The following is a 26,605-nucleotide window of genomic DNA, read 5'->3' on the forward strand; positions in this document are numbered from 1 at the left end:
GCGAGTTCAATCAAACTAGACGATGAAGAGACGTGAATGAGTTTTCGTTGTTCGATTGAAAGCAGTATAGAAATAGTATATCGAGATAGCCGTACTAAAAATACGGCTTCAAAGTATAACAAGATCTTCTTTTAGCTTAATGAAATATTTAATAACACGTAACTTTACTTTACATGATTTTAATTATTAACTTCTTAGAGTTAAGCAAATTCCCGCTTTTAATATACTTTCTATTAAACTCTAATAAACACTTTGTACACAGCTTATTCCAGCATAATATTTAAAAAATTGTAATTATATTTTACTATATCTAATATATATCAAAATGTCATTATTTACGAATTACTCACGGAATACTTTATTGATTTTTGTCATATATTCATGCAATTTATTAGATAAAAAAAATAAACTTGTCAATTATGCAATCAAATTAATTTAGAGTTTATTGGTAGTATAATTTATGTTTATTTTTTTTATCTCATTTATTTATGTCTATTTATTTTACTTTAATTATTATTTGCTACAGAATCAAATTTTATTTAATTGGATTCTGATCTGTTTAAGTAGAGAAAACGTTTATTATATAAACAGCAAATAAATTTATTAAAAATAATTATGTTTGCTAAAAATAATTTTTCCACATCTACAAATTACTTTGCTATAATAAATTCACTATTATTCCACCTATATTAGCAGAATACATTGGCTAGAAATATACTATTTTGTTTCGGTATCAGATTAAATTTTTGTATTTTTATAAACAAATTTATTGAACAAAATTATTTTATCGTAATACGATAATACTGTACGTAATACTATATCAAATAATTAGTTATATTATATAGTTGAAATTCGATCCCTTTCACATCAAATAACAGCAGTGACAGTTTTGCTGCGATAGCATAGTTATATTTTTTTCTCTCCGTATTTTGCATCTTCTTGCAAAAGATTGTCAATAATTATTTAACTTTGATAAGTTCAATAAGTTTTTATATTTGGAAAAGAGTTATCGCCACATGCATTGACAGCAGTTTCGGTTCCAGAGAAAAGTGCGAGTATACACATATAACGTGCACGTTCCACAGGCGTGGAATGTTTAATTAAATTCTGACGAGAACTTGGAAAATTCCGGACACATTTGTGCGACACACAGAGATCTTTATACGTCATAAAGTTTACGCTTTTGTCGCGTACGATAAAAATAATATTGGTTTTAAAATTTGATTTCGTATTTTTACGCGCGGTTATTTTTCTTCCACGATTGCTCTAACGAAAGAAACTGATATTAAAACTGGAAATATTGCTCAGGTGCAAAGTAATAATTGCTTACGATGACAAATTATTTTTAATAACTTGAATCAAATTATTTTTAGTTAGAAAAATTTCGTTATAAAAACACAACATACAAAGAAAATGCTAATCGCGATCGTAATTTACATTTATAAGTGGCATACTAATAATTATTAATTCTTTAAAAAATGATGATTGACATGACTTAGCTTTAAATTAACATAAACTATTTTTCTGTTCTATTCGAGTTAAAAAAAGATAAAATAAACAAAATTCAAATTGAAAATGTATTTATAGTTTAAGTATGCATGAACGTATTATATCTAAAGAAAACATCAACTTTTAAACAAGCATTTTATAAAAACGTATTATACGTGCGCATATAATTTGAATGTTCAAAAATTACATTTAACGTTTTTTTAAAAAATATTTTTCGAAAAAAATAAAAAAATTTTAAATGTATCTCGTAAGACCATAGATTACATTAAAATATAAAATTTAAAATTAATGTTAGTTCTATATTTGTATGAAATAGAGCATCGCGTCTCCAAAAAATAATTTATATTTTCGCGGAATGTAAAAAAAAAAAAAAAAAAAAAAAAAAAAAAAAAACACGCTAGTACCTTTCCAAAAAACAATGTATATTTTCATACAATTTTTGCATTTCGAAATCGCGTTTTACTTTTTGCTTTCATTTCGAAACGCAGATGGATAAATTACTAACCACCAACGATCATCCCCTTGCCAATGCGCATGTACCGTTACCTACATCGACCTTTTCGCTTCAGACGTTTCTAGCCACACGCGTTGAGAGCGCAAGCGTATTGACCATTTGCGTGCGTCTGTTTGCCACGTCGAAATACACCGGTCGTACATCGTTGGGAGTGGATCAACATGAAGGTGCAATAAAGGTTAGTGAAAACGCGATATTATTTCCATATTTTTTTCAACATACGTATGTCGTATGTCATTGCTCAACGGTTAGTATGAGCTGCGCGGGAATCGTTGAAGGCCAACTGACTGCGCGTGTCATGGGCTTCCTCTTACGTAAGTGCCCTCACCACGGAATGCTCGTACGACAGTCTCAGTACGTTCGTCGTGCCGTACACACTTGCGAGAGATAAACGCTCGCCGGTAACACTCGCGCAACGAATATTTTGCGTAAGTGATTTCACGCAAAACTAGTAAATTGTGAGAACGATGAAACGAATAAATCAAACGAGGTTGCCTTGGTCTTGATTTTTCATTGTGACTTAATTTAATTTGTGGCAAATCTATGAAGTCGATTGATAAATTAGTTTGTTACGAGAAAAATATCTGCGCTGCAGAAAATAATTAAATTAGAGGTAAATTGATATACTTTTAGTATTATAGTTTTCAGAATATTCTTTAGAAACAAAAATTGATTTTATTGAAAACTTAAATTAAATTAAAACAATTGAAGCATTGTGAAATTTTTGCTTGCAATTTTTTTTCTGTTTAACCTTTTTATTATAAAGAACAATATATCATAATTGATATATATTGAAATAAATAATCTCTCTTATGAAATTAATACTCTATATTTTATATTTAGCAAAAAATGATATCAATATATTACAAGAAAATAAAAATATTAAAAAAAAATCCTTGATTTGAAAAATTAAATATTTAATTTTATAAGAATATTTCTTTCAATGTGTTTGCTTCATTCATTTTCCTATAAGGCATTCATAGATTGTCTCTTATTGTTAGTAAACTATTTTGCAAACGTTATCGATCGATCGAAACATTCCACAATAAAAAATTGCGTCATGCTATCCAGATTAACATTACTCGCTGTGATTTTTGCAAGTGACTCATTAGATTTCTACTGCAATTTATAGCATTACTAGTTCGCATTCGGAACGTCAGAAAAATGGGTGGCAGCGGACACAACAGAAGCCTGTTTACGTATGACACGCTAGTGCACGCGATATCGGGTGCTGCGGTGAGTATATTTCATAATGTCGGAAATTTTACACATATGCCTTCTTACTGAGAGGAATAACTTTCACATTTCGACATTTCAGGGTAGCGTTGTCGCAATGGCAGCCTTTTATCCCTTAGACACCGTAAGAAGTCGTTTACAGTGTAAGCTATATGTATATATATCGAATATATGACAAAACAATTATGCGCTCGTTTTCTCTGCAATGCATCGAAGTGAAACATCGATGAGCAATCTTTTAATTTCATTAAACGCCGAGTCACTCTCGAACGATACCAAGCCTTTATTGTTATGCCTTCGTTACCATTAATGCTCGGATCGATAATATGCTGAATGCACGCTGCATTTTATTATTACTTTTAATCATCAATATTCGTACTATTAAAGTGTATAAAAATGTAATTAATAATTTTGATTGCGTTATAAATGCTATAAAAATATTATTATTATTTCTAATATTAACATGTATTATATTTAAACACAATGATATACATGTATCATATGTCTAATATTATATCTATAAATATTTGAAATAATAATGACAATAATTTGATTTTGTAATATTTAAAAACATTACACCGGAAAATAAGAATATATAATACTGTTGAAACTCTGTTAGTACTGTGTTAGTACTGTGTTTGCATATCACACAAATGATTACTCATTTTCACCATTCTTTTTACATAAATATTGATCTATTCTTCTATTTACAGTGGAAGAAGGACGGCAGTCGAAAAATACATTAGCAACCATACGAGAACTCATTGCGAAAGAAGGACCGTATGTATAATATGCAAATGTATTTTAACGAGTGACATGTTTTTATCTTGAATAAATGAATATTGTTCAAAGTACAGCAAACGTGCTGAAAAACGAGTTTTGCACATTAAAGATAAATATTAGCATAAACACATGAGAAAAAACTATTCACTTCGTATTGTTATAATTTCAAAATACACATGTGATTATTATAGCTTGATTTGTCATATATTTCTTTAAGGTACACATTGTATAGAGGTATCGTTCCCGTTCTGCAGAGTCTATGCGCGAGTAACTTCGTTTATTTCTACACATTCCATGGCTTAAAGGAGCTGAGAAGCAGAAGGAACCAGACAGCTGGCAGTGACTTGCTTATCGCTTCGATCGCTGGTACCGTTTCTTATTTGTATATTAGCTCAAAACTCAAATTTATGTCACGTCGTATTTATATTCACGTCGTAAAATCAATTTTTTTTCGATAAAAAAAAAGTAAGAATAAAAAAGAGAAAAGATAAATTTACTAAAGTAAATAATAAAATTATTTGAACTGTAGTTTACTTTAAAAAATTTTATAATCAAAGAAAATATTTAGTAACAACAATATATAATATTAATAATATTGAAAAAAAATTAATCACATATATTAAAAATTTGTAGTTTGAAAAAAATCAAACATTTAGATATTCATACTTTCCTTAGGGAAAAGTAGACTTCGATTTAGCCGAAGATTCTTACTACGTGTATAGCATTGGTGAAAACTCTTGGGACTCTATATATCTATATATGTTTATATCAGGTGTTATCAACGTTCTCACCACGACACCCTTGTGGGTTGTGAACACGAGATTGAAGATGAGAGGTGTTGGAGGCGCTCCAGAAAGAAATAACAACGAATATACTACTTTGTACGGTGAGCATTTCGTACAAAAATATGCGAGTATGCATTCAAGCGTATAAATAATGACTTATTTCCTTTATACTGTTTGCCCGTATTTCGAATAATATTAACGGTACCAATGATGCTTTATTTACATCTGAAACCATATTAACGTGTACAATATTAATACATCACATATCTTCTGTTTGAAATATATATATTAAATATATATATAATGAAATATATATATATTTGAAATATATATATATTTCAAACAGAAGATATGTGATGTATTAATATTGTACGCGTTAATATGGTTTCAGATGTAAATAAAGCATCATTGATATCGTTAATATTATTCAAAATATGGGCAAACAGTATAAAGGAAATAAGTCATTATTTATACGCTTGGATATGTATACAGGGTTCAAAACAATCTACTGTCCTTGAAATGTCAAATTCTTGAGTAAATTCTAAGACGATTTTTCCTTTTACAAAATTTTGTCCGAAGTTTAGTTTTCGAGTTATAATTGAAAATAGCAACTTACGAGTCCGGTATAACGGGCAGGCAGGGACGCGCAACGTATAATGAGACTATCAAGTGTTTACTAGCGTCTTATGACGCATTGCTCGTTCCTGCCTGCCCGTTGTATCGGACTCGTAAGTAGCAAACTATTTTCAATTATAACTCGAAAACTAAGCTTCGGACAAAATTTTGTAAAAGGAAAAATCGTCTCAGAATTCGCTCAAGAATATGCAAGGACAGTAGATTGTTTTGAATCACCCTATATATATATATATATGCATCGTGTATGACGTATTCATTCTAAAATATATGCATATATACGAATATACATAGATATATGCTTTATACAATTACAATACTCATTAAGCATTAAGATATCGCATTATCACGGGTGAACAGATTATTTTGCTAAATCGTGAACTCAAAATTGGATGAGTTGTCAACATAAGATAGTTAAATAATGAATATTTTTTAAAGAATTATTTTAACGTTATCATAAAAATCTTGCAGATGCATATATGTATACATGCTAATTAACGATGCTAAAAATTGCATCAGACGATAAAGTATCAGTACGATCGATAAAAATAATGTAAATAATGCGTTATCAGTGACCAATAAATTTGAGCACTAGAAAGCGTAGTTATTCCACATAATTGTACAATTTTTAATTAAATTTAAAGAATCGTGCAATTATGTGGAATAATTATGTTTTCTAGAATACAGAAAATTGATCCGTTACTGATAACAAAATTATTTTTAATCTTTAGATAAAGTTAAAAATAATCTATATTGCGTTAGTTGTGGAATATGGCTCTAATGTTTTGTATATATTAACTGCTAGATTGTGCAATTTTCTTACGTCATTGCATAATTTATAGACGGACTCGTGCACATATGGAAGTATGAAGGTTTGGAGCAGCTGTGGGCGGGAACATTGCCGAGTCTCATGCTCGTGACGAATCCTGCCATTCAATTTATGACATACGAGAGTATCAAGAGAAGGGTCAATGCATCTTTCAGCGGTACTCAACCACCAGCGTGGATTTTTTTCGCTATTGGCGCGATTGCGAAAACGATTGCCACGTCGTTAACATATCCCTTGCAGCTTGTGCAAACAAAATTGAGGGTATTGATAATACGTTAATTATATGCTAAATTTATTCTAAAAATCAATTTAGGTGAAAAAATTATTGTACGTTTTTTAATGGCTAAATATTGTGCTTTCAGCATGGACACAAGTTTCCTAATCTACCTCCAAATGCAGGCACGTTACAAATATTGTTCTACATTTTAAAGTAAGTGAAAAATAATTTTAAATAAATGTACTATTAATTTATTTTATATTATATCTTGTTTCAATTGAAAAAAATTAATAACTTAAATGTGTAATTTTTGCTTGCAGGAAGCAAGGGATAAGTGGCTTGTACAAAGGGATGGAGGCTAAACTTTTACAGACTGTTTTCACAGCCGCTTTGATGTTCCTGGCTTACGAAAAAATCGCGCGATTTGTTTTCCGTATACTTTTACACAGACCTGTTCTAAGATAACGACTTATCTCCACGGCGAAATAATATTACAACAAAGTAAACTTAAAAATCTTAATCTTCAAGTCACATTTTATACTTTCCTATAGATTGTGACTTCATGGATAAATGTGAAAAATTAGTATTAACATTACTACAATTAGATAATCAATTAAAAATATCTAAAAATTTAACATTGCGGACAAATCACGAGAAATCTCGTGTTTATTATGTTAATGCTTCAAGCGGATCACACGAATTCTCGTGTGCAAATATATAGGACATGAAAATATCTGGCCACTGAGCATGGCTAGCAGTAATATAATTAATGTGTTAATCTCTAAAAAATCTTATACATATAATTCTTTTTTTTTCTAGTATTATTGATATCGTTAAAACTGCGATATTAACTAATGTTTTAACGAGTATACTTTATATATTCATAATTATCATAAAAAATATGTATATTAATGATAAGATTGTATATCAAATTTTTACATTGTGAATGTGACCATTTAGACACTAATTAACAAAACGGATATGGTAGAGATCGAAGAATTTCGATAATCGAGTCAGCACTGAAATGCGCGATTATCATCAACCTGATGATAAAAAACTGTCAGAAAAAAACGGTTAAAACATAGAGTTTGTAGAAATATCCAAGAAAAATGTGAATATACTTGAGATACTGGCGAGTTTAAGAAAATCGCAGCATTGTTTTAGATCGCAACTTCAGTACAAGTTTTTACAAACGCGAAAAGCAAATACGGGAAAAGAAAATGAAGAAGCGGAATGCGTAAATGTCGCAACACGTCACGATTACTCCCGCAAAATCGATCGCAAACGATCCGAGGCGATATTAAAACTTTTAGCTAAACTTAAAATACGCAAATCATCTAAAAGTCAACTGCAGATTAATGGTTGCAAGTCTATGACTTCCAAGTAAGTGCTCGTAAAAAAAGATAACGTATCCATTTTCTATGTTGATAATAGAAACATAAATAGAACAGTGCACTGCATCTTTTTTATTGTTACCTTCGTACATATCTACACTAATAATATTTTTCAGATATTAATATATTTCTATTAGAAAATATTTTTAATTTAAAAAATTATTTATTTCTTATATTTTTAGTATTAGACTCTTTAATTTACTATAATATCATTGTATGTTTTAATTTTAATTAAACCTGAAGCGATACAAATATATGATATAGTAATTAAAAATCAAAATAAATATAATTTGAACTATAGCGTCAATCATGTTGGAAATACGATGAACCCACCATCAGGTCGCAGTATACGCGAAAATGCAATTAACAAAGAACCGACTGACTCGATAGTTACTGCAAAAAGTAAATCCAAACCAAAGCCTGTAATTCTATCTTATGATTATGAGGCAGCCATCAGTCAACCTGATATCCCTACATATTTGGAAATCGATAATAATACGCAGGACCCGTTTTGTTCAAATAGTGGCAGATCATCAACGATAGTTTTAGAAACAAAAAAGACTGTGGAGATTCGTCCGCAAACTCGCGACGTCATAAATATTAAAAAAGATTCAATATTTTCCTCGGAAATTACACGACATACTATTGAAAAGAGAAAAAACGATGTTATTACAAATTGTGAAACGTTGTCCAATTTTCAAGTTTGTTTTAATAAATTTTGTTTTTAAATATATTAATTTTGTACTAATCTGTATAATATTTATAGGATTCGGTACATGTGAGAGATATTAAAAAATCATTAAACGTCATAGAAAATAGAAAAAATATTACGAATAAAGTTACTTATATACATCAAGAAACGGGAAATTCGTATAAAGAAAATTTTAACAAAATTAACAAAAATGCAAAATTGTATAATTCCCGAAATAAGGCTAGCAAAATTCCACGTCTAATAAAGCCTAATTTCTTTATGTCTCGAGAATCTCAGGCTTATCAGGTATAAAATAAAAGTTATAAAATATATAATTAATTTTTCTAATATGCATCTTCTCAATTTAAAATAATTTTAATTAACACAAGACAAAATCATCGGCAAAGAATAAATTCAACCGTCCGACAAATATAAGATCACCTATGATATGCAGTGAGGAGGAAACGTTAGTATCCATATATAAAATAAGAGAATGATTATATGATTAGTTGAATAACTATATCAATAAATAATCATTGAATCTATATATATACATATTTTATATTCTCGCATAAATAAAATTTTAATTAGATTTTTATTGAAAAGATAATGAAATATATGATATCAGATCATGATCAGATATGATATCATATTTTTAATTATTTTACAATTGCTTAGTAATTTTATTTTATATGCAATAAAAATATAATTATTATATAAGCATATATAACTTTAGCAACTCAGGAAATAATTTAAAGAAGGAAGTTTTAAATATGGTTGATTATCAACAATCAAAAACTGAAGACATCTTGCAAATTGGCTACAGAAATTCAGTGTAAGTCAAATGTTAAAAAAAAAAAAAGTTATTTCATATTTTCGTATTATTACGTATTCTTGTACTTGTAGAAAATTTTGCAATAACTAAAAATATTTTGTTTTTGCTTAGAGATCTTTTGTATTCTGAAAAAAACTCCGAAATGGATGCTGATGAAGAAGATTTGCCGACACCAATAAGCAAATCACAAATTAACACAGGCGCTGGTGATGATCCGCGTTCCGCCACATTGTTAAAAAGCATGACGTTAAAATGCAAATGCCAATCGTGTAATAATCATAAATACGCATCTTCTATTCGTCAATATACCGAAACTGATTCTTGGAGTTCTCCCGCAATGGAAAGCGCGAGAAAATGGCAAAAGTAAAATGCCTATGTCGTAAAATGTAACAAGTCTTTGTCTTTTAGATTATATTTAAACAATTATATTTATGGCAATAATTTATACCTAGGAAATCGATAAAACATCATAAATTTAATACGAGTTCCGAAAACTTGGATGTATTGTCGGATTATAACGTCAATAATAGTAACGTTAAAGCTACCGACAAGAATGACGAAAAGTCAAGTCTCACCAATAATTTTGCAAAATCATTTTCAACAGAAAATCCCGCAAGAATGAAAACTTATCGAACGGCCAGCTTATCTTTTTTTAATGTGTTTTTTGACATAGTTTTCTGGCCTTTCGTTTTTCTCCGCGAAAAACAATAATATTCTTACACAATATTTTAGAAATCTATTATTATCTATTACATAATTTACCACAAATTTATCAAAAATGATATTTTTTATTGTAATGTACACCAAAATATTGTCTTTGCAATTCCTGAGAAAATGCATGTGTATTTGAAAATATTTGCAAAATATATTTCGTGTTCGTTGTTAAAATAAAATAAAATCCAAGCAAATTGTATTCTCTTTTGTTCAGTTCATAAAAATGCATCAAAGTTGATAAAATTTGTATAATAATTATATCATTTAGATATATAAATCATATAATTTAATACAATAGTAATAAATTATAATAGAATAATTGTTTATTACAAAATTCAATATTTTACTCACCGGTTGTTGCAGCAGTCTTGCAATTGGCACAATAAAATTAAGAAAAAATAAGTTCCACCGCTTCTAATGTATGAAATCATCCTTGATATGAAATCACACATGTAGTGAAGAAAAAAGATGATGTATTGTTTCACAAACAGTATCTGAAAAAAAATTATTATTATTATATTACTCAAACTGTACAAGCAGCAAAAATAAAATTAATAGCCTGGTATAATAATATTATTTTATTTTATTGTGTGTAATTTATTTTTTCTGTTAGTTTCTTTATTTTGTTGATATTTAGATAACTTTGTATGTAATAATAGTCTTTGTTTAGTTGAACATAAATTTATCAAAACTATAGCAGTTTCAGTTTTCAGATTAAACTCTAATGATTTACAGAAAATATATATCATATATACAGTTTCTAGTAAAATCGCCGTTAAAATAAACCAAAATAAGAGAGACAATTTGTGATATCTTACAATTAATCAAGAAAAACAGTGATTACTCATTTGTATCTCATTATGTATTGACTCAATTAATAACAAAATAACAATATTTATGTATATATTTAGTGATAATCATGTACCTGCAGTTTGTTGCAGTTTCGTTGCGTTTTGGGAAGCAAACGAGAAAAAAGATCTTGATATATACGAAGATTATTGATCAATTCGCAGGTAGAAACAGATTGCGGATCACGAAATTACAATATTGCAACATAATACGTATATAAAATTTACTTTTGTGGTAAAAACCTTCATTTTGCACGATAAAATCACTCGAAATAAGATTACACGACCTACACCGTATCGTATTCACTAAACGACTAGAAAGGACTGTTATGGACTCCGGTTTTAAATTCGAGAATCGCAATCAGACGTGTATCCATATATCGAACACCTCACAGCGAGTCTCGCATAACCTCCGGTTTTAAATTCGAGAATCGCAATCAGGCATGTATCGATATATCGAACACCTTGCATAACCTCAAATATTTCCTCGACGATCACGACATGGATGTGGACACGGCGAGTGATAATACGTCTATTGACGATAAGATAGATGATTTTTGCGAGAATCCTACACGAGATGCATTAACGGAAGGTCTTATGAGTCTTTTGAAACCAACGGTGGATCAATTAGATGATAGAATTCGTGCTACAAGGTAACTGCAAATTTTTCATTATGATTCTTTGCAATGCGCATGCACGAATGAGAAATCTTCCTACGCGATACATCTTTTTGCAAAATTAATTTACTTTTCTATTAATTATCTTTTCTTATAGTTTTCTCACAAATGAGCGTAATATATTATCAAAATATGTGTTTATTGAGATCTATTTATTCATTTATTTATTTGTTGCAGTGGAGAAAAAAATTACAGTTTATTTGTTACATCTTTACTTTATTGTCATCTTATAAAAGTTCACAAACTTTTAAAGATTTGATCTGATCAATTTGTATTTTTTTTTATAGAATATGTCAAATTGAGCTGAAACAGCGAATTGAATCTTTGGTAGAAGAACTTCAGAGAATTAACGATGCGTTGCAATATCCAATGGAAACAGATGCTTATGTAAAGAAACTTATTAATGCTAAACACAAAATCACAATCGTTAGCAACATCTTGCAAACCACTCAAGAACGATTGAACAAAGTACATCAAGCTGTTGAGAAGAGCACTGCCAAGAGGAAAACATTGTTAGATAATAGTTCTGCGTATAGCAGCACTAGTGCTGAACCAGATAAAGAGGAAACAGCTGAAGCGGAAGCTGATAAACAACAGTAATTTTTTTTTAATATTAATTATACATATGTGATATTATTTTTAAATTGTTATTTGCCAATTATCACTTTGTATGTTTTATGTAAAATTTTATATAAGCCATGGAAACTCCAATAGTTAACTTATCAGATAATGAGCTCAAAACAGTATACGAGCCTTCGGAGGATTCATACATTTTGATAGATGCTTTGGAAGCTGATTCAAAAATTCTGGAAATGGTAAAGCCTGTGATTTGTTTAGAAATAGGTAGTGGTTCTGGTATAGTTATTACAGCTTTAGCAATGGCATTGAAGAGACATCACAACGCTCATTTTATGGCAATTGATATCAATCCTGATGCATGTGGGGCCACAAAAAGAACTAGTCTGATTAATTCTGTTGATGTAGATGTTCTTCAGATGAATTTGTTAGATTGTATTCAAATTAGGAATACATTTGATATTATTTTATTCAATCCGCCATACGTTGTTACTGAATACGAGGAAGTACTAGATGATAGACTCATATTTAAGACTTGGGCAGGTGGTAAAAATGGTAGACAAGTTATGGAACAAATATTCACTACTATTCCAGAGATTTTGTCAGATGCAGGAATTTTTTATCTGGTCATTATTAAAGAAAATGACCCTGAATATATTCTTAGTGCTTTTCAAAAATTAAATATGTCTGGTAGGATTGTTTGTGAGCGGAAAGTAAGAGGAGAGCACTTGTATGTTTTGCGTTTTCGTAAAATCAAGGAAAATGAAATAAGTTAACGTCACTACGAATATAATTTCTATAGGACTTCTTTTATATAATTGTTATTTTTTCCATGATGAGTTGCAGATAGGATATATTCAATTATGATCTTTTTATCGATAATTATAATGTTATTTAAGTCACATGTAAACTTATGTACCATAAATACAATTAATAATTAATTAATAAGTATATAATTATATATAATTCATTTATAATGTTATGTTACATAGGAATAATGACACAATTTCTTATCTCTATATTCTCTTTTCACTTTTAGCACAAGAAGTAGTAATTATTCGTTCGTAAAAGGAAAAACTTGAAATGAAGTACCCTTATTTTTACAAATATGTATTATAATTTATTTTAACGTTCTTAAGATCTATATTACTAATATAATATCGAAACATATAATAAATATCATATCGTATCGGCATCCAGTATTACGCAAAATGAGCATTATCGTCGTCCAAAGATCGTACGAGTAGCTTCTTATTGTATATTCATAAATTGATATGTAAAATATGGCTGCATCTCCCTATTCTGCTATCGAGCAGAACGAATTTATCCTGTTCATGTAACATTAACGCTCTGCAATGAATTATAGTATTAACACTCTGATTTGAAATTTGTTTATAGATATGCAGAAGCAACAAGTTTAATAAAACTTCGTCGTCACAATTCACCGACTGTGTAGTAAGCGTTCCAGACATCTCAGTATACATTTTCCTCCAGTATCCTTTCATCAATTCCTTCATAACTAAATGATTACGAAGCGATAAGGTAAAATAATCACTTATTGTTTAAATATTATTTGATTACTGGCACGCGTTCGTTGTCTCTTACGTAACTCCTTTCCGTTCCTTATTACGATAATATCGATACAGGCATTGTCAATAATACCTTTCTACGAGTTCATAGATTTTGTTCTACGGATCCGTTCTAGTTTTATGTACAACACAGCTGCGCTAATGGTCGCAAAGAAGAGCGTACTCAGCATGAAAGAGAACGTTGTGTAGAAGCTACTATTGCTCATGCACACATTGTTAGTCTTTGTCATTGCTTCGACAGCCGTTTCTTCCATGCTTTCCAGAATTTGGCTGGATGCTGTGCTTAAATCATCTAACATGATCACTTTGAAACGACGTCCAACTCGAACCGGATCCGATAACAAAACTGAACTCGTTGAAGTGTTAGAAGGTGGTGCATACGTCACAGATCGACGACGTCTACCTGGCTCGATTTGCTAAAACAGATTATTTCAAAATTAATATAAATTATGAAAAACAGTTATGCACTTGAAGATTAATTATACATTAATCTAGCATCACATGTTTAATTCATATTTCTTATTTACAATCAAGTTTCTAAATCAAACTTCATAAAATTTATCTTAAAAATAAAAATAAATAGGACAAATAAAAACATTTAAAAATTTAAATAAAGTTATTTATATATTTATTAGCCAAATTAAAAATAATTTATTTTGGAGTAGTCTTGAAAAAATTTATAAGAATGTTTGATAATTTATATAAAAATAACGTTTTTTAATCATAAAGGAAAAAATTTTTTAATAATTAAAAAAAAAATCATAAAATTTTTATAAAATATTTGAATGTTATAAAATTTTTGAATATGTGTGCCATATATATATATTTATGTGCTATATATATTATAATTTCAACAAATAAAATATAAAATGAGAAAAAATTATTCATACGAACCGCCACGCCGTCATGTCTGAAACTGGCGCGAGACACGACAGTGTATTTCAACGATTTAGTAATTTTATTGTTGCCTTACCTGATCTGCTTCCGGGCAAGCTTCGCAATCCGTTTTGCACAATTCGATATTACATTCGATGATTAGATCCATAACGTCGGGAAATTTAAAAGCTTGGAAGAACGCATAAGCAATAATAGATGCGCCTGTATTTCCTGTATCGTTTGTCTTTTGGAAAGCGCCGAATAACTTTGGTTTCAAAATACAGCCTCTCTCGTCTGTGAGCTGCAGCATATTGGTCGAGTCCTCGTCTCGCGCCACACAATCGCGTACCTTCAGGTTAGTTATACATTTCATCATTGTTGCATATTTTAATATTCAGATATTTTATTTGCAATCAAGTTTTTAGAAACATACACGAACCATGTTGAGAAATAATTATCAATTTGCCATTATTTTTCATGTATTAATGAATTAATTATATTCGCATATTCTACTATATTCACGTGATTTTATTACATGATTTATTATTACGAATATCAGATAATGTTTAATACAACGTACCTGCAGATCGAAACCGGGATCGCCTTCCACAGAGACTACTAAAGTCATTGTCTCTCCGATCTTTACGAGTCCATCGGCTGCTGGTGCGAAAGGTCCTTTGCCGATTTGAATATCCAATTTGGCCGTAGCCGTATCGCCGCTGAAGGTAACGATTTCCTGATTTAACATGTCTACTGAGAAATTAACTGTTAAGGCTTTATTGATGTTTCCTTCCCAAAGGCAGCGTACTCTTCGCACTGTATCCCAGACTTCTTGTATGCCCGGCTCGTTCTAAAACAATAGAAATTTATGATAATAATATCTAATAATCGAACGCGATTTTTTAAAATAAAATAAAAAAAATTTAGATTAACGAATTTAGCTAGCTCAGATTAATATTGACCTGCAATACAAGGACATTTTCCAAATATGCTTGGCCAGCTTCACCCTCAAAGTCGTTGATGAATTGAGTTCCACATGAGTCTAGATTTACAGTGAAAGAGTATTGCGTTTGGCCAGAATTTTGTTCTACGTATCTGCATTCCGGGTTCATGTAGAATCCCTGAAAAATTGGGCAATATTGATAAATTATTATTTGATGAAATTTGATGCGAGAGAATATAAATTTTATTCATTGCATATAATATGCATTTACTATTGCATATAATATGCATTTACCTTAGAATAAATAACGCCGTCAAAAGCGCGATTAAATTCAATATTAATCGTCATCATGGTTTTACTGCACATAACATCAAGATTATGAATATGCGGCGGATGATTGAGATCGTCTTCTTCATCGGAAGCTTAATAAATTTGTAAATTATTTTTTCCTGTATTATATGTTTATATTTTTTTTTAATTTTAGGAGAATGTACCTGCACCGGTTTGTGTGGTTTCGCCTGTTCCACTAGCTTCAGTTCGAGGACCTTCTGGTGAAGTAGTTCCACCAGGAGTTCCACCAGGTGTAGTGAAAGGAGGGAACGGAGTGGAAGATTGATAGCCACCGGTTGAAGTCGAACCTCCTCCGCTACTCGGGTAACCCGCACTAGGATAGCCATTGCTGGCGCTACCTGGAAAGAAACCTGGACCTGTGGGCTGTCCTGAAGGATAGCCACCTGGTCCAAAGGAATTTGAGCGTTTCGAAGGATAGTCCGGTGCTGCAAATGATAAAACGGAACTAGTGTTAAAAACTCTACCCGAAGTGCTTCTGGCGTCGCTGGAAGCTTGGAAGCCGCTGCCGGGAAACTCGCCCAAGGATGACGATCCGACGAATGGTGTTGGACTGGTTGTCGGGAAAGACGACGGCTGCGGCGGAAGGTAAGTGCTTGATGGTTCTGGAGAGCTCAGCGGCGGAAAAGCCGACGAGCCCGTATTAGTGTATGATGGTTGGCTCGGTCGCGGATTGTAAGACGAGGAGCCGCTGAAGCCTTGCGGCACGTATGTTGATGAAGGTTGTTGGCTGCTGGGAAAGCTCGGCCTCGGGCTGGGGTACGTCGGTTGTCCGGATGTTGGGAAACCGGTGTTTGGTGGCGTATAGAGCGACGACGGTCTCTGAACAGGAGATGAGTAACTCGGTTGTTGACTCGTGGCTGGTTGGAATGGCCGAGGTTTCTCAGGCGGTCGTTGAGTGCTGAACGGTGGCAGATATGCGTTTGAGTCCGATTGCTGGCGAGCTGTAACAACACGTGAGCTTGTCGAGAGTGAGAATCCACTGCGATGATTCTCATAAACATTATTGCATATATATATTGCAAATATAAAGTATATTACCATTGAAAATCTATTTAAAAAAGTTACTTATACAATAATTTTTCTTTTTGAAAGCTTTTTCTTTGTAAATTACACAATAGAAACAAAACGTTAAATAAATATTAAACTACATAAATTAGAATATTTTTTAAATTATGTTGACAAAATAGCATTGAGAAATTATGATAATTAAAAATATAAAAAAATGCAATACTTTTTATTGATGCTATTAATAATTAAGGCTTGTAAATATTAATTTGCCTTACAAATTTATAAATTTTACAAGTACATATTTATTTGCCAAGTTTATTTTAATTCAAATATAATTTTTGAAGAAGAAAGTATAGAGAACGAAGTGTATATGCTCAAAAGTTAATTGAGAGTGCATTGACTCGATAGTGCGTTGTAAGTAAAAACGACTTGCTGTCGGTCGGATCAAGCGTGCATCAAAGCCAATCCCAGCGTCGAACATGAAGAGACTTTCGTGATGTCCAGATGTCACGATTAAATGATTGATTAATAGCGCGGCGAGTTGTGGGTTAATAATTTTGCGTGTTTAACGTCTAAATTGGTGTGGCGGCTTTGGCTGCACATAATTGCAGCTTTTTGCGCACAAAATTGTGATTTACATCCGTGGTAGTATGCGTCCTTCTGACCATCAGCGACACTGAATCGTCTATAAATCAGCGCGCAACGTCAGATAGCTAGATTCGATCGTCGTAAGAGAAGAAAGAAGAAATACAACTGCGTTTACTCGCGCGCATGGCGATGGGACGGCTTCGCGCCGTTTCCCGTCGATGACCGAAAGTCGGAAACCTACTTTTACGTGTGCCCTGCTGGTAGATCCCCTGAATCCACTCTAGGATATTTTGCGCCATCACGTCTGCCGGCGATGCTGAGGCAGCAGCCCGCTGGACTCTCGTGCGTGCTAATGAATTTCAAACCATTCGTTTGTGATCAATCGTTGATATTGAGTAACCACAACAACTGTACCGCCTCTCTCCTCCGCCGATCGTGCTATAGGCGGACTCGTGGAGAGTCCTTTCGCATTTTTTTCCTTACCGGAATCCGCGTCCGGAGTTCTCACGAAGAGCGCATGACCGCCGAAATCCTGGCCCGTCGCTGCGCTCGAGAAAGCAACGACGAGGATCGTTGCGATAAGCCTCATCCTGCCGTCTGGAAATTTATTTTGATTAATAATTATTGAGAATCCGTCTTTCGTTCATCTTAGCTATGTCATCACTTTCAATTTCGAGTATTGGTATTTCTTCAATAAAAATAATCGTCTCGCGAAATCGCGTTTGCGATGCAAGGGTCAAGTGTCATTGACACGTGATTGAAGCGTACGGAGGTATATTCAAGGATGATGAGTCGCGAATCGCGATAGGCCGGTCTCCTCACGTCGAAAGTAGAAAGTGATCATTATGAAATCTATGGCCGTGATCGCGGCTTTTGACAGTTGACGTCACCGTACGGACGAGATGACTTATTGCGAGAAGAAGAGCGAGAGTGCGCGCCCGCGTGATTTCTCCTCAAGGTCTCGGTTTCCGCGTTCTCGGATACGAAAAATGTTGGTCGATGGTTATGAAAATCGCGGACTACACTTTATGTACACTAACGTTTAGACACGTCTCTTCAAGGTCTTCGTGTACGTGCTGGAACGCGTAATTTGCGTAAAGAAGAATCTTACAGGTGTGACTATATCGAATTTCGAAAGAGAGATGCCTTTCGGGGTTTTTTAATTAATCTGTAATTGTCGACGGGTATCCAAGGTTCCGAATCGTGCAGGTGTACGAAACTCATCTCACAAACTCGCTGGCGAGAATTAACGAACATTATTTCGACAAGCGATGACTGTACAGATAATTGTCCTGCCGGCAAGTTGCAGCTGGCAAAATGATCTTCAAGGTCTCAGTGTGCTCTCCGACGTGCTAGCGAAATTAATCGCTGTAAAAAAAAAAAAAAAGAAATCGCGCGCAATTATTTCGACAGAGCTTTAGCAGAAAATTTAGTGTATGGAGTAATGGCGTTAGTTCCTTAATCTTGGATCACGATCGCTAAATATCTTTTTACTTGGAGCCAGCGTTGTTTCCATTATTGTTCGCTTCTTCTCACGTGCGGTCGCGAGCGTCGGCGGCGTGTTTCATCAGGATGGATTACGCGCGAGCATAATCGTGTGTCGTCTCACACATCTCATAATTCTAGACAATCTTGTTGTAAGATAATTTACAATAGAGGTATATTCACGAGCATTTAATCACGTATTTTCGGTCATCCGGATGTTGTGAAGTTGCTTTCCTTCGTGCAGATAAAGCGATGTTCTTTCACGGACGACGATCTCCATTAATATTATAGCGCTCAGGATATATAATCGTATAAATCTAGTTTCAAAAACATACTTATTTTATTCTCGCACGCTTAGTCACGTTTTCTTATGGCCTCGTGTGAAACAATGTCACATTCATTGCAGATTACGAGTAGAAGTGAAATAAGAATTTTTAAACGGATTTTATAATCTTTAAAACATGAAGTAGAATTGATGGAATTGTCAGTAAAATACAATTATAGCAATAAATTAATTAAATCAATTTCATGAATAAAATATGACTAATATAATATTCAATCAATAACTTTAATCAATAAATAAATTTAAAAATTATACAAATATTGCTGATTAAATTTATGAATTATACAAATTACACGAATTGTATACATTATATTAAAATAATTATTGTAGTAATAGCGGCAGTTATATTGCACACGGTAGCATCAATCATCCGCACGATTTGACAGATAATTATTGTTTGTTCGCAACATTGCAGAACGCTTAATGCAGAACGTACGGTCTAATGAAGTTTTTCTTCTAATGAATCTGAACATCGTCTTTCTACTCGACGAGAACTCGAAATCTTACGGTCACTTTCAATTAACCCGATCGTACTTGTAGGAAGCACGGGAAAGCGCCGTGCATCCTTGCACGGATGCTTTCCATCGTTTCAATTTTATGCCACGAATCCGCCAGTGAAACCGAATCGTGACACGCCGCCTGGCCTCGTCGTCGTAGATCGTACTCATACGATCGAATATATCCGACCGCCGATGCTGCATCGGCTCGCTGCAGCATATCGGTAGGGTAAGAGTTCGAGAAGTCAACAGTGGAATCGTGCTCGAGCGAGGTGAAAGGTGAAAGTCGTACCGCGCCGGCTGGAGGCGCATATAGATACCGGCATACTAGGCACACGACTGCTTTTACATGTGTTCACGCCGGAGCATATATAACACGCGCATTGCGAGATCTATCATTCCCTAAATCTATATATTTTCCTTCTTGTGCATTACTTGCCGCGAAAATAATGTTACAGATTTCTGATTTTCTAAAATATCGCTTCTATATTTCACCGGCTAGATAGGCGGATATCGATTTTCGCGGAATTCTGATAGCATAAATTTTTGGTTCTCCGGATCTTTGATTTCATTAAATCGAATGTGCTCGATTCCGCGGAGTCTGGATTTCTTAAATTCCTGCTGCCATAAATCATTAGTAAACCATCTGCAACTGCAAACTTCTGAACTAAAGTTTCTTATAGGAATCGGCGTGTGTATGTGAAGATTTTCCCGAGTCTCATCATGAATGCATTAAATCGTGAAAATAAGGATGAGAAAAAATTCTCGTTGCAGTAATAGCTAAGGAATCAACTTGATTACACAAATCAGATTCTAGTTAAGTTAAATTAAATAAAAATTAGAGCGCAGATGGATAGTAAAGATAAATTTGTTCGTACTTTAAGAAGTTGATTCAGGTGAGAACAAGGAGAAAATCAGCGCATAATTCTGCGTAGCAGAATTTGATATTTTTAACTGCGATAAAATTTGAAAAAAAGATTATACGAGCGCGAAGTAATTAACCAATTAAACGTGAATGAAAATCATCATCGACAAGTAGCGTACCTGTTATATCCGAACGACAAATTACATTTGTCATCGTTTCTACTTAACGTAATTGCTTTATACGCAATGCGTAATTGATACCCACGTCGATATTATTAAACTACCGAGTGAAGAACGACTGCTTGTTGCGGTTTTGCGACACGTGCGACGCTTGCGAACGCAATGAGTTGCGAAGAATTTACGCACCCCTCTTTTCCTCCCGTCTAATTCGGTAAAACCCAATATCGCGATGGTACCACGCTGGTGGTACGATATTGTTGAATCCGGTTGAAATTCGCGTCACGTCGCAAATCAAATTAATGCGCCGGTACTAATTACGCGTTAATTAGCACTCGTTTTTCCTCGCGCGCTGTCGGTGTAGCGTGGGGAGGCGCACTCTTTCGAAATTCTCACCGCGGCTGCGCCGTGTATTAAGATATCATAATTCGAGTCTGAAAGAAATACAGCGGATTAACATTTTGCGTTCGTATCGTGCAATTATCGTACGAAATTCGTGTAGCTTTGCGCAGCCGGCCCGGCCGTAACGTTGTTGTTTGCGGTCTCGCGATTAGGCAAGTGTAGCGTGCACTTGAGATACTGCGGTTTTCTTCTCGCCGCATCGCCGGCCGCTTCGTCGTCGATGTCGGCATTTTAATAACGAGGCGGGACAGCATTCGTTCATTATGGAGATTTCATAACGAGCGTCTCGCGGGACCTCGCCGTGAAACTGGGCTACTCGAGGTTATTACGATTTTAAATCCAATGCGACTAGTTTGTTCGGTCACGTCGAAATAATAGCGGAAATCGGATAAGAGTTACTAATAAGGGTATTAAAATATTTTTGATTTAGTATTGCACACAGAGCGCAGTGTTGAAATTATGAAACTGAGAAACGCGAAGCTGATTGTAACGAGGAACAATAGCGATTGTTAATGTAAATACGAGCGGTTAATTGCCACATAAGCCGAAAATGAAACTCATTAACACAAAACGAATTCTTCTCATAAAATATTAAAATCGCAATATGGCAAAATAGTTCCACATTGTGTGGAAAACGATCTAAAAATTACTTTATTTATCTTTATAATTTATAATCCAACTTTAATATGTTTCTACTTTAGAACACGATTCGAGGATCGTTTGTGTGATGTTTTCTTTTTTTTTTTTTAACGCAGGTGTACATATTTTATATCTATTATAATGAAGTACGATAACGAGGTCGCGCTTCATCCAGCGGTACTATATAAACGACAGGAGGTCTACGTAGATGAAATTACGGCGATGCATCTTTGCTAGAAGCGCGCGTAATATTTCAGCGACGGCGAACGCGAAATTGCTGGTGGTACGTTAAATTAAATTCGAAATCGAGCGGGGAACCGCTCGCGTCGGACGTTAATGACACCAAATGACGCTAATGACGAAACGATTTCAGTACAGACTGCGGTTCGCGCTCGCGGATCTCGCGCGTAGTGAAAACTGTTACGTCCAATAGGTCTGGGTTACGGGGACATCGATTTCCTTATACATCGGCGGCGCGCGAATGTCGGGACTGCTGAAACGAGCCCGCGTCGACGTGAAAAATCACCGCCGCTCGCGGTGATTTCTATCGCACAATGTCAGCAAACCAAATACGTAACTCCGTATAACGCGCGATAGTCGAGAAAATCGGATTTCATTCGGACGTATCGCCGCATTCGGCAACGGCAAAAATTACGCGAGTGGAATTCCTTGACCGTGTTAATCGATGGATCTTAAATCTTCCATGCCCTCCAATTGCCTTTCGTCGATTCGGGACGATTTGCGCCCTGTTCGCCCGCTTCGATTTCCCGAACAAGAAACGATTATCGCGTTTGCGACAAAAAGTCTTTAGCTATAAATTAGACGATTGAGCGCATTTTACTGACCTGTGAAAGAATTTAGCAAGTCACTTGGCAAAGGTCTACCGCTGAAGATTTTGCCGCGCCAAGACAATTCATCTTTTAACAAGTGCCATTCGTGAATTTTTACGCGGCTGTAAAAACGTACCCCCCGGCGGGAAAGCGTAAACTTTACTGTTAAATTCCTCGGATGGTCGGTCATGCACATTTTCAAGCCCGTTCATTGGCATTTAATATTCTTAGCGCACGTATAAGCGTGGTCCATCCTCTCTCTTTCTCGTCTCCCTCTACGTCCCACGTCTTTTCTCTTTTTTTGTCAAGCTCTTCACGCACGTGTCCTTACTATTATATAGCGCTGTAGAAAACGCATCTTAACCACCGCGGCTAGCGAAAGGATGTCACTAAGACGGACAAAAAAAGTACGGCGCAGTAAATATTTGCGAGATAATTTGCATAATTTAATTTGGAAAAGTATTTGCAAATTTTACTTTGAAGAAAAAAATTATTTTAAATTTTCACGCAATAAAATCCAAAAATATTATTTGTATTGTTTTATAGCAAAAAAAAAATATATCTTTATGGTATTGGAATTATTGTTGTATAAAAGACGAGACTTTTTTACGATTTGAAGCATCTAGTTCAAAAATCTTTTTGGGTGTGGCCTCTTTGAAGTGGGCCATCGATTTTTCGATACGACGAAAACAAAATTACTTTCTTTTTAGGACAGATTTATTCGTTTACCATCGCGCAACCGAATTACTCTTATTGAGAATGTTATATTTGAAATGCATACGTGAAATACATACACGGTGCGAATTATATTAAAGAATATTAGAGATTATCTTTGGATATTATGTCTCTAGGCGTAAATCAATCAAATATAATGTCAAGAGTTTTATTAGAAAGTTTACGTAGTGCGCAATTGCATAATTCTTTATATGCCATTATGTTCCTGGATAATTATATTACTCAACATTGGAATAACTTGTGAACGAATTTTCTTCTTAAATGTTGCAATCTTAATCCATCACGGATTCTATAACTAGAGCACGATGTTTCGGGAAATCGCAATGAATTGAGTTCGATAGTTAATAATTGCTTAATTAGAAGCAAAAGTGACATAATTTCTCGATGTGTTGTGGAACAGGTTAAAACCTTTTAACATTTCCTCGTCACTTTTGCATCACTGCGTTTATACTTTTATTGAAGTACGATAGAGCCGAAAGATGTCGCAAACACTCTTCTTGTTCCTTCGCGTTTCACAATGCCTAATCCGCGAAAACAAATGTCACGGGGTGTGTGCAATGAAAATTCCAATGATCATTTTTTTTCTCAATGTTTGTGCGTAATTATCTTTATAATTATGCGGAAGACACAATGCGAAGTTGCTCTTGCTACGAACACGGAATACGATTTTATCTTCTTCCCATATCGCGAAGTGAAAATCTTCACTCTCGTGTTTGAATTTTAATATTATTTGTGTTGAACTTGTGTTGAAAAGATAAACAATTGAGAATTTGCTATCTTTTATATTTTTTAATATCATAATTTTTTGTCACATTTCTTTTAACACGAAAATAAATGTTTAATTATCATTCTAATAACGTATTGAAGACATTGAAAAGTGACTACTGTAACTGAGAGTGGAGATTCTATAGCTACTATTTGCTTCTCGATACTCGATGCGTTTGACTACTTGTTGTCAAAGGTACTCGAAAAACAAGACGACGAGAATCTCACAGTATCTACGTGCGTGCAACAAGTGTGTATCTGCACAAGTGCGTTCTGCGCTTACATGTGTGCATCTATATGTTCACACGTGTACTTACTTTCTTCGAGGATGCGGTGACCAAAACGAGCAATCATCATTTCTCACTCTCACTCTCGCACAATGATTCTCACACTCGCTTCTCTTTTCTCTTTCAGTTGAGTTTTACTTACGGCTTTGACATTACATACGTTCGAGGAAAGTAACGCGCGGCGAATAAAACAATTTTATTAAAAATTTATGCTTGCGTCACAAATCCCGCGATCTCCCCAATGAAATCTCTAGATAATCTCTAAAGTTGCAAGATAAGCACTTCTTATAAGAGATATTATTAATGTTAATGTCAAATTAGATGAAAATATATTCCCATAGTCTCGGTTTATTTAGTATCTATAATTTTGACAGTAATTAATAAAAATTTATAATATATCTTGAATTATATTTTAGTATACTATAAACATGATAAGAAATAATTTATTACATTTAAAAAATAATATAATATAGGTTTTCTATTGCATGCACGAAGATAAAACTGACAGAGAAAAGTGCTTGAGAAATGAATACAACATAATTTTATAAATTAGTATTAATCATTTTTCCTCCAACATATGTTGATGCGATATTTAATGAATATTAAATTGAGACTCACCTGTAAGAGAAATCCTTTCCGCGGAAAATTATCGCCACCAGGTAGCCGAAGTCGATCTTCCTTCGCGATCCGGCCGGAAGATTTGCGTCGTGCGCGCGCTTATGAGAAAGGTGAGAGTGAATAGCTAGGAGCATCTTCATTCAAGCTTTATATAGGTATTGTACCCCCTTACCTAGGCCCACTCTGTAGAAAGAGCGTGCCATCACCGAGTCCGCCGTAATTTTATCATCAACGAGATGAAAAAAGCGCTCGCTGACGAAATTGCATTAGGCGAAAATATCCCACATTCGAGATTCTATCCGAGTTTTAGTCGTTACATTTGTTCGTGAAGTTAATTACATTTTTTATTCCTATCATTATGAAATATGTAAGAATATTTATGTTTTGTGATAACGATAAAAAAAGATAGTTTTTATTGCATTTTAAAAGAACTAAACGAAATATGGCATGAGATATTACTTCCATTCTGGTTTTTTTTTGTTTTTTTGTTGGTAATATTTATTGAATTTTTAATACATTGACTGCCGTACTGATATGATATTTGGCTGTTGAATTTGTTATGATACCTGAGGGCCTATTATTGCACTCATAGTTTTTTATGTAACCCGTTCATAATATTTATTGAATATTTAACACGGTAATCGTCGTACTGGCGCGAAATATTGTTGTGAAATTTGTTTTAGTGTCAGAGAGGTTTTTGTAATTAATACAAGGTAAATAATTAAATAGGGTAAAATTTTTTCTTTTTTATTATCGGATCTAACTTTTTTATTTATAATTTAGTTCACATAAAGACACAAATATAAAGACTTTAAATACGTCAAACTATAATTTGGGGCATCGACAAGAGAGCAAAAATACATTCTTTTGTAAAAATAGTATCATATATCCTACATTTGCCGCGAAACTTTGATTGACTTCGAAATAAACGCAAATCGATGAATAACGGTTGAATAATTTATGCATTCGATATTATCGAAGATGCAACGTAGCTTTCTGATATGAAAGTACCTTTCTAAGTCACGTTCGGGAATAATGATGATAATGCATGAATTCTTACATTTAGAGATGCACCACCCTTACAAGGAGAGACGACATCGCGATCTTTTCCGGGTTACGAAATGTTCGTTCCTAATTTGGCGATCGGTGGAAAACCTATATTTTCACACGAATAAAACACGGTGTTCCTTCTCTTGCTGCAGGAGGAATGAATTTTCCGAGAGCGACCTAATTCGTCCGTCCTGAATTCGTTTATAACTCACCCGACAGATGGGTCGAACGACGATCTTTACGCAATTGAAGCGCCTTGAAACTTGTTTTTTTTATAGCATTCTATGGTAATCGTATGGCACCTATGTTGAATTAAT

General features: G+C 33.6%; 5 protein-coding genes and 1 long non-coding RNA gene across 9 annotated transcripts in view; 4 read left to right on the forward strand and 2 right to left on the reverse strand.

Moving 5' to 3' along the window:
• Positions 1-11,307, reverse strand: part of Mrtf (Myocardin-related transcription factor) — a 211,812-nt gene extending 200,505 nt beyond the window's left edge. Inside the window, exons 1-2 of one of the 2 annotated variants that reach the window (XM_067359899.1) lie at positions 11,066-11,307; positions 10,492-10,634 (exon numbers count right to left, since the gene is read on the reverse strand). The gene's annotated coding sequence lies outside the window, so the exon portion shown is untranslated. Of the gene's footprint in view, positions 1-10,491; positions 10,717-11,065 lie in introns of those variants that run through there. The other variant, XM_012367993.2, reaches the window with a different exon arrangement.
• Positions 1,422-8,633, forward strand: PMP34 (Peroxisomal Membrane Protein 34). Of its 3 annotated transcripts, none has more exons than XM_012368012.2 (9): positions 1,422-2,201; positions 3,156-3,259; positions 3,342-3,402; positions 3,973-4,039; positions 4,260-4,408; positions 4,815-4,928; positions 6,303-6,550; positions 6,652-6,719; positions 6,827-8,633. In XM_012368012.2, the coding sequence occupies exons 2-9, from the start codon at positions 3,188-3,190 to the stop codon at positions 6,969-6,971; spliced, it is 924 nt and encodes a 307-aa protein (XP_012223435.1). In that variant the 5' UTR covers positions 1,422-2,201; positions 3,156-3,187; the 3' UTR covers positions 6,972-8,633. The 3 variants fall into 3 exon arrangements, with proteins under 3 accessions (XP_012223435.1, XP_012223434.1, XP_012223433.1); XM_012368011.2 differs by lacking the exon at positions 1,422-2,201 and adding an exon at positions 2,257-2,636; XM_012368010.2 differs by lacking the exon at positions 1,422-2,201 and adding an exon at positions 2,257-2,451.
• A 115-nt stretch (positions 11,308-11,422) lies between the features above and the next one.
• Snapin (SNAP associated protein) lies at positions 11,423-12,502 on the forward strand. Its single transcript, XM_067360707.1, has 3 exons — positions 11,423-11,641; positions 11,953-12,261; positions 12,362-12,502. The coding sequence occupies exons 1-3, from the start codon at positions 11,490-11,492 to the stop codon at positions 12,381-12,383; spliced, it is 483 nt and encodes a 160-aa protein (XP_067216808.1). The 5' UTR covers positions 11,423-11,489; the 3' UTR covers positions 12,384-12,502.
• Positions 12,218-13,685, forward strand: HemK2 (HemK methyltransferase 2). Its single transcript, XM_012368016.2, has one exon. The coding sequence runs from the start codon at positions 12,364-12,366 to the stop codon at positions 13,015-13,017; it is 654 nt and encodes a 217-aa protein (XP_012223439.1). The 5' UTR covers positions 12,218-12,363; the 3' UTR covers positions 13,018-13,685.
• Positions 12,846-18,541, reverse strand: LOC105672823 (uncharacterized). Its single transcript, XM_067360756.1, has 8 exons — positions 18,080-18,541; positions 17,838-17,945; positions 16,144-16,941; positions 15,944-16,071; positions 15,669-15,827; positions 15,287-15,556; positions 14,804-15,055; positions 12,846-14,246 (listed from the first exon to the last, which is right to left on the reverse strand). The coding sequence occupies exons 1-8, from the start codon at positions 18,183-18,185 to the stop codon at positions 13,908-13,910; spliced, it is 2,160 nt and encodes a 719-aa protein (XP_067216857.1). The 5' UTR covers positions 18,186-18,541; the 3' UTR covers positions 12,846-13,907.
• The window catches only part of LOC105672836 (uncharacterized), a 46,029-nt gene continuing 34,345 nt past the window's right edge, over positions 14,922-26,605 (forward strand). The window contains exons 1-3 of the long non-coding RNA XR_001100880.2: positions 14,922-15,061; positions 15,293-15,431; positions 16,134-16,585. This is a non-coding gene — a long non-coding RNA (uncharacterized lncRNA). The remainder of the gene's footprint in view (positions 15,062-15,292; positions 15,432-16,133; positions 16,586-26,605) is intronic.

Source organism: Linepithema humile, chromosome 1 (assembly GCF_040581485.1).
Source record: "Linepithema humile isolate Giens D197 chromosome 1, Lhum_UNIL_v1.0, whole genome shotgun sequence".
Lineage (NCBI taxonomy): Eukaryota > Metazoa > Arthropoda > Insecta > Hymenoptera > Formicidae > Linepithema > Linepithema humile.